Genomic DNA, 8,316 nt, shown 5'->3' with positions numbered 1-8,316 from the left:
TTTTGCTATGATATCTTTAACCAGTATTTAATTTAAAGAATTTATAGAAAATTCTATTTTTTTTTTTTTTTTTTGTTCTTTCCTTAAAACCAATTATCATACGCCGTTGATCCAAGCAATTGGATAAGAGTTGGAAACATAGAACATAGAACGAATTACGTACATAAATATATAGATGCATGACAAGTAAGTGAAAAAAGAGTAAACAAATAAAAAAATATGAAAATAAAATTTTAAATTGTTTTGTGTAATTGTAAAAAATAAAAAAGAAACGTTGTTTTATTTTCATCGAATGGGTGTGTGGCAATTTCTCATGACTGTATAATATTTTGTGAATTTTTCATAAAAATGCAATGGAAATTCATTTATTGTGACTGCTATGTAACTTTAAGAAAATGCTCTACACATATCATAGTTAAAAAAAAAACAGGAAAAAACTTTAGTAAATATGTGTTCAGTTTAGTAATCCGATCTGAGCAATTTCTTCGGAGATTATATTATTACCTTAAGCAGTAATCCATATAAAATTTCGTTAAGATATCACGTCAATGAGGAAATTTCCCGTGCAAGTATTTGATTCCGATCATTCGGTTTATACGGAAGCTATATGCTATAGTAATCCGATCTGAACAATTTCTACTGAGATTACATTGTTGCTTTAGAAAATAACCTGTGCCAACTTTTGTGAAGATACATTGTCAAATGCAAAAGTTTTCCATACAAGAACTGGATTCCGATCGTTCAGTTTGTATGGCAGCTATATGTTATAGTGGTGCGATATCGGCAGTTCCGACAAATGAGCAGCTTCTTGAAGAGAAAATGACGTTTGCAAAATTTCAAAACGATATCTTAAAAACTGAGGGACTAGTTCGTATATATACAGACAGACGGACGGACGGACAGACAGACGGCCATGGCTAAATCGACTCAGCTCAACATACTGATCATTTATATACATATATACTTTATTGGGTCTCCGACGCTTCCTTCTGGGTGTTACAAACTTCGTGGCAAACTTAATATACCCTGTTCAGGGTATAAAAAATATATACATATGTATATACTTTACATTTTTAAATTCCCGTAACCCCTTAATAAAAGTCATATATAAAAGCGGTATATGACCCTACAAGATAATTCAAAATTGTGCTAGACACCTACCTCTTCATTGAACAGATATTTTCCTATTACCACTGAACACACTTCACGTAGTTGCAGAGAGAATTCAATTCAAATTTAAAAGCGTTTTCGACTGTCCCGTTACGTTTCAACACGTATACCTACAAGAAAAAAGAAGTATTTTCTAAAATTTCTCACAAAACCCTTCTTCCAAGTGTTTTGAATTTAAAAAGTTAATAAAATAATAAAAAATTCTTTGTGCATTTGCACTCACAATTTAGTATATATTGCAACCTTAATATCATATTTTAGCCACTGCTGTTATTGGTTCTTAACTTTGCTATATAGACCTGCTAATTTTGTAATAGCTGCGCATTTTGCTGAGAAGAGTCAGTCAAATGCTTTCTTTATTTATATATATATTCATATATAGCGCATAAATTTATCTCAAAAATATTTTAGCTTGCTTTGAATTCATAGAACTGCTTCAAATGTTCGGCTATTAAATTTGTTTGACACTTGCAACAATTTGCTTAGCAACATGTTCCTACAACATTTCAACATTAAGCAACACGAAGCAGCTGATTTTGACGTTTACGACTTTTAGTTGATTTATTTATTACAGCGAAGGAAAAAAGTGCCGTTTTTCTAAATTTTGAGTAGAAAGCTTATCAAACTATATTACTAAAAAGTTAAAATGTTTTGTTGTTTGCGTACATGTTTTAACGAAAATATGAGGAAAACAGCTTCCTCAGCAGCTAGTAGAATGCGTGAGCCCGACATATTTCTCGATTCTTCGTTTGCGGGTAAACATTTAACAATAACTGGCATATGCAAACATATGTATATATGTATATATATACATATTTGTGTATAAATTAGTGTTATTAATCGTAAATAAAACTTAAATGTTGTCTATGTTCATATATATACAAACTGCAGGACCTGATGTTATACTACTATCAAGACAGTTGCGAATTACTGGCTCTGGTGGCGCCTTGGCCACTGCACCACTTGTACAATCTAAATCATATTTCGAAATTAAAATACAACAAGGTGGCAGTTGGTCGGTCGGTTTGGCAACGCGTCAAGCAGATTTGACGAAAAAGTTGGGTGGCTGTGACAAGGAATCGTGGTGTCTTTGCTCCGACAACGCAACACGCCACAACGATGAAACTTTCCGTCCAGTAGTTGTGACAACACAAGAACCAATTAGCAATGGCAATAGTATTGCTAAGGATTCTGCATCGGCGGCTGCCCTTATTGGCATTGAAGATGTACCTGAAGATAATTTGCTTGGCGATGCTCTGAATATTAGTAGTAACTGTGAGGATAACCTTCTCGCACAACCGCTTCATAATTTTCCCGATGAGGGTGATATTGTGGGTGTAGCATTCGATCATATAGAATTAAATTTCTATTTTAACGGTAAAAATTTGGAAGTGCCGTTTCGTAATGTAAAGGGCGCCGTGTACCCAGTAATATTCGGTATGCTTTGATAACAGTATTCACATATTTGCAAATAAGTATATATATTTTTTGAATTTCTAGTGGGCAATGGTGCCATTGTGGATATTATTTTGGACAACTTTCAGTATGGTGCGCCGCCAGGTTTCGAAAAAATTATGCTTGAACAATCTCTACTCTAAACATACATTTTTCAAAGGTATAATCCATACATATGCATAACATTTTGAAAAATCTTAAATATACACGTTAAATATATTTATTTACAGGCGTGTCCGTTTCGTTGAGCAGTCGTGTGCTATTTTGGTAGCAGTCATATTGTATCATACATTATATTGTTTATCAACTATAATTCATTGACATGTATATATGTATGTATGACCCCTTACACAATTATTGAAACGAACACATTATTTTTCACACTATATTATGTACTAGTCAATGAACATTTCCAAGTATTAAACTGTCTACTCTGCATTTCGTCACTAATATACTGGATTATATAAGATTAAAAAAAACAAAAACTTATTATTTCACCTAGAATACTTAAAAAGACTATTTGTATTTATTTTATATATGCTATGTACATTTTACACAAATATTTTTTCTAATATTAAATAAATCATTTATGCTAAGTAATACTGTTAAGCAAAATAGTTACAATAAATATAAATAAGCTTATCAAATTATAAAAAACGAGCTAATACACATTTTGCTTGCACTATAAAAAATCTGAAAGCCTATTACTTATAAAATATATTACATAATTTCGTTAAAATATGTGTGTCCATTTTGAAACATGAATTCTATTGTTCGTACCTACCTTAACCTAAAAAGTCTGCGGACAATAATATTGATATATATATGAAAGAGTCGCTTGCAATAACTGTAAAAATAATAAAAATGCCGATGTTTGTGTGTATATAGTATTCTGATGTTATTAATAAAACGAGATACTTTGATGCAAGCTAAACTTTTTCTAGCATAATTTTTCGATAGGCTTCTTCTTCTATAATGGTGTAGACGCCGCTTACGCGATTATAGCCGAGTTAACAACAGCGTGCCAATCGTTTCTTCTTTTAGCAATTTGGCGCCAATTCGAGATACCAAGTGCAGTTAGGTCCTCCGCGTGGTCTTTCCAACGGAGTGGCGGTCTTCCTCTTCCTCTGCTTCCCCCGGCGGGTACTGCGTCGAATACTTTCAGAGCCGGAGTGTTTTCGTCCATTCGAAAAATACGATTTAGCCAGCGTATCCGCTGTCTTTTACGGTAGGACGGGAATATTGAGCGACTTATAGAGATTGGTCTTTGTTCGCCGAGAGAGGACTATACTTCTCAATTGCCTACTCAGCCCGAAGTAGCACCTGTTGGCAAGAGTTATTCTGTGTTGGATTTGGAGATTGGCATTGTTGTTGGTGTTAATGTTGGTGCGAATATAGACGAAATTATCTACTACTTCTTCGCTAGGTTCCAGTTCCACATTAATCAACTTAAACCGATATACTACATATAAATCGAGAATAAAACACAAGCTGTAAAAATTATGACTGAGAAAACTGTACACCGTCTCCGCTGAGAACTCGGATGAATTGCCCCTACCTCTACTCTCTCTCTTTCACTGCCGATTATCTAGAAGCGTGGTCGCCAAGTTAGTTCCAGAAAGTCTCTTCTCTGTTTATCCTTCACTTGCAGATATAACCGATGTGGAACGGTTGGAGTAAAGAGGCAAGAGTTTTTTATGGATACGTCGAATTCAGAGAGAACGTCAGTGCAAAAGGCTGTTGTCGGAGACTTTCCACCAATTTTAAGAATGCTGCAAAGTGCAATCGCTGGAAATTGCTCAGCCGTTGTATTTGCAAGAAAAAGCCATCATTTGTTATATAATCACTCTCCATTAAGTTTATTATTGGAGTCTTTTCACGCCATTGCAGTGCACTTTTTGACTGGGTCTTTCTCTCAGTAAAGTTCGCTATTCCTAGATTTTCTGATACTATTCTGTCATTGTCCAAAGACCAAGAGTTAAAATACTTGGCGGATGCTCATTTCGAAATTCCTTGGAAGAGCGAAGGGTGTAATCATCTCTACTTTACAATTCTTAACTGTTCTGATTTTTCATGACTACTGTTATAACACTCTGTATCAAATCTTCAGACATGCTTGCGAATCGAAATAGATAACTTTACCAGATTTTGCCTGTTTGGCTTAAGACGCTTTGAGGACACATGAAGGTGTAGTTCTATCTTCAGTAGTGATCGATATCACAAAAGATTTGTCTCAACATTGGCAAGTGTGTGTTCCCTTTCGGTAAAAAGCTTTAATACCTAATCAACATCAAAATCATTATAACAACGGAGATGTTAATTGAATGAGGAAATTAGACCTTGCGAAGAGGTTCCTAGATTCCCACGATTTATTGCTATAGAGAAAACGTACCGTTATCAAACCCACAAAAAGAAGTAATTTCAAAATGCATTACCTAGTGTATTCTTACTAATAATTTAAGCCTAAAAATACTCAGTGATCACAGCAAAGCTCATGCGGCATTTGGGCTTAAAAGTTCAGACAATTTTTGATAATATTTCTACAAAAATTTTTTTTGGTAACAGACTGTAAAAATTTCAGTTCTTTGCAAACACTACACCGTGAAGTCTATCAGAATAATGGAGAGAATACTTTTGAAATTTTAACAAATACAAAATTAGAAAAAATCTCGCATAAAAACTAAAATTTTCAAAAAAAATATATATATTGCAAAATTCAAAATTTTGAAAATATTTAGCAAAATTATTATCAACAAAAAGTCTACGAATGTTTCGCACATTTTAATTTCGGTAATCCAGACAAAATTCACAGTTTATGAAGGCTACAACAATAAATGTCAAGCCGCGTAAGTTTGTGTATTTCCTTTCTCATTTTCATGAAATAAACTCTAACATTTGCACATGCTTCCGTCGGATATGTCACTACTAGGGCGAAATTATACAAATTCATATTGGACAAGCTGGAGTACAAATAGCAAATGCCTGTTGGGAGTTATATTGTCTCGAACATGGAATCATGGCAAATGGCGCACTGTGTCAAATGCCGAATGACGATTCGTTTCTCACATTTTTCGGCATCTCAGGCATGGCGCTAAAAGTGGTGCCACGCATTGTGATCGTCGACACGGAGCCAACTGTTATTGGTGCGTATCTAATAGGCTTATCGTGGCCGCCGAAATTTCCCTCACTATTTACATATGCATTCTAATCCTTTTTCAACACTTAACTCCTCGTTCTAGATGAAATACGCACGGGCGCCTACAGATACCTCTTTCATCCGGATACACTCATAAGCGGCAAAGAGGATGCAGGCAGCAATTTTGCACGCGGCTACAATCTACTGGGTCACGATCTCATCGATCGCACGATGGACGCTATACGACGAGTGGCAGAGCAGTGTCGGAATTTACGTGGTTTTCTTATATTTCGCGCCATTGGTGGCGGCACCGGTTCCGGTTTCGGCACGTTGTTGCTGGAAAAGTTGGCCGATGCCTATGGGAGGAAGACTACGAAGGCTGAGTTTCTAGTATTTCCATCACCCTCGTGAGAAAACAAAGACACATTTGATGATCACAAACTAAATTAACGGACTCTTATCATCTTGCAGACTTTCGCCTATTATTGTTGAACCGTATAATGCCCTGTTGGCCACACACTATTCCATGGACTATGTGGATGTGTCCTTCATTGTAGATAACGAAGCTTTGTATGAAATCTGCGATACGAAGCTTGGTGTTTCAGCGCCCACATATACCAATTTAAACCGTATTATAGGACAGGTGAACTTCCACATCATTACGCAGTTTTATTATACAATATTTCAATTATTGCCATTGCAGGTTGTCTCCGCATTCACAGCGTCGCAGCGTTTTTATGGCACAAACAATGTATCCTTTGAGGAGTTCCAAACAAATCTTGTGCCTTACCCACGCATACACTATCCATTGCTTACATACGCGCCGCTGGTACCAGTCAGCAAGTTTCCCTATGTGAACAGTAATGTTGAACAACTGACCCAGTCCTGCTTCCATCCGGGCAGTCAAATGGTGCGTTGTAATCCGACGCTCGGCAAGTATATGGCTTGTGTGCTCCTTTACCGAGGCGATGTTTCACCGAACGACATCAACTCCTCCATCCAACATATTAAATCATCACGTACTGCTCGTTTCGTGGATTGGACGCCGACTGGGTTCAAAATAGGCGTTAATGCCATGCCGCCGGTGTTTGTACCGGGCGGCGATCTAGCCCCTACATCTCGTGCCGTCTGTGCGATTTCCAACAATACCATCATTCGCAGTGCTTGGTGTCGGCTGGTTAGTAAGTATGATAAATTGTACAATCGACGTGCCTTCGTGTATCATTTTGTGGGAGAGGGCATGGAGGAGGGCAGTCTGTCGGAAGCCTCGCAAAACGTTTGCCAGCTCGTGGCTGACTATTATGAGGTGGAATCATCAGCACGCAGTTCAGTGACGCAAGACGACAATGACAATTAACATTTTTTGCTCGTAAACAGAACACATTATATTATTTAAAAACCTTTGTTCTAAACCCAAAAAAAAAAAAATAAACGTAAATTGATTAGTACTGAAATGTATAGTGAAAGCTGTATGTGTTATGTTTTTATTGTTGTGTAAACGTTGCGGTCCAAATAGTCCTTAAGTGAAACCATACTCAACCCTAGCTTTCCAAATGCAAACCCTTACACTCTTACCAATTTCCGGCGCCATCTACTTAAAGATTTTCTAACATCTGTGTAACACGCATCATTTTCAACTACTTTACGCGCTCAGCTTTATAGCACGATGATACCTACATGGGTTTATTTTGATTCACCGTACTATCAATAAGAAACTGGTGAGTTTACTAGCTACTGAACTACCAGATTACCGTTACTATTGCTTGTGATGTCGGATATCGAAGCATTCAACAATTTCTGATTTCTCTTTGTTCACAATCTCTCTTGTCTCTTCTACCTAACTCTCTTTTCTTCTTTTACGCGCCAAACATACCTTCGGAGGAGGTCAGGAGCGTCAGGATTGTACTTTGAAAACAAAATATATTTAGAAGGGTTCTGCGTGTGAAGTCAGGACCTTAGTTGTTTCAGCCTTAGGTTTTTTTGTTCGGAATTTTGGAAAAAATTTTGTTATGAACCGTTAGGGTGTTAACCTTTAGAATACACATGAAATTTATACATACCTTCCTACGACTGTGGCTGACGCTTCTCCATATCTGTCCCACACAATTCGGTCCTTACCGAAATATTGATGACATAATTGCCATAATTGCGTGAAAAATAACTTCATCAATGTACTCGTACGTTGAGACGCAACTACGGCGAAACCTGTGACGACAGGCAGGCCGTCACGTAGCCTAAATGATCGATGATGGATCACACTCGATTACAAATGCGCATAATGGCCCAACATGACGTGTGACGCCAGGTCAACGCCGCACTGACAATATTCTGAAAGGTTGTATGTCGTACCGGCACAACACCCGTTTAGCTCCGAGTAAAACAAACAACGATGGCATCGAGACGTACACGCAGACAGATGAACAACAATATTTGCAGGGTGCGTGCCCCAACAATTACTGGTCTTGCAAACGCACGTCTCTGGGTCACCAGCGAACTCATAAAAAATACAAAAAAAAATAATAATAAAGAAATAAAAATAAAAACAAACAACGCGG

General features: G+C 36.9%; 2 protein-coding genes across 2 annotated transcripts; both read left to right on the top strand.

Moving 5' to 3' along the window:
• Positions 1-1,723: 1,723 nt before the first annotated feature.
• Positions 1,724-3,559, top strand: LOC126768096 (SPRY domain-containing protein 7). The gene is made up of 4 exons (XM_050485992.1): positions 1,724-1,925; positions 2,062-2,607; positions 2,671-2,785; positions 2,856-3,559. Exons 1-3 carry the CDS (start codon positions 1,817-1,819, stop codon positions 2,766-2,768), a joined length of 753 nt encoding a protein of 250 aa, XP_050341949.1. The 5' UTR covers positions 1,724-1,816; the 3' UTR covers positions 2,769-2,785; positions 2,856-3,559.
• Positions 3,560-5,283: 1,724 nt separating this feature from the next.
• LOC126768055 (tubulin alpha-1 chain) lies at positions 5,284-7,227 on the top strand. Its single transcript, XM_050485940.1, has 5 exons — positions 5,284-5,471; positions 5,555-5,768; positions 5,865-6,168; positions 6,233-6,404; positions 6,465-7,227. Exons 1-5 carry the CDS (start codon positions 5,460-5,462, stop codon positions 7,116-7,118), a joined length of 1,356 nt encoding a protein of 451 aa, XP_050341897.1. The 5' UTR covers positions 5,284-5,459; the 3' UTR covers positions 7,119-7,227.
• Positions 7,228-8,316: the final 1,089 nt, after the last annotated feature.

Source organism: Bactrocera neohumeralis, chromosome 2 (assembly GCF_024586455.1).
Source record: "Bactrocera neohumeralis isolate Rockhampton chromosome 2, APGP_CSIRO_Bneo_wtdbg2-racon-allhic-juicebox.fasta_v2, whole genome shotgun sequence".
NCBI classification, from domain to species: Eukaryota; Metazoa; Arthropoda; class Insecta; order Diptera; family Tephritidae; genus Bactrocera; species Bactrocera neohumeralis.
This window is presented reverse-complemented; position numbering and strand designations above follow the sequence as displayed.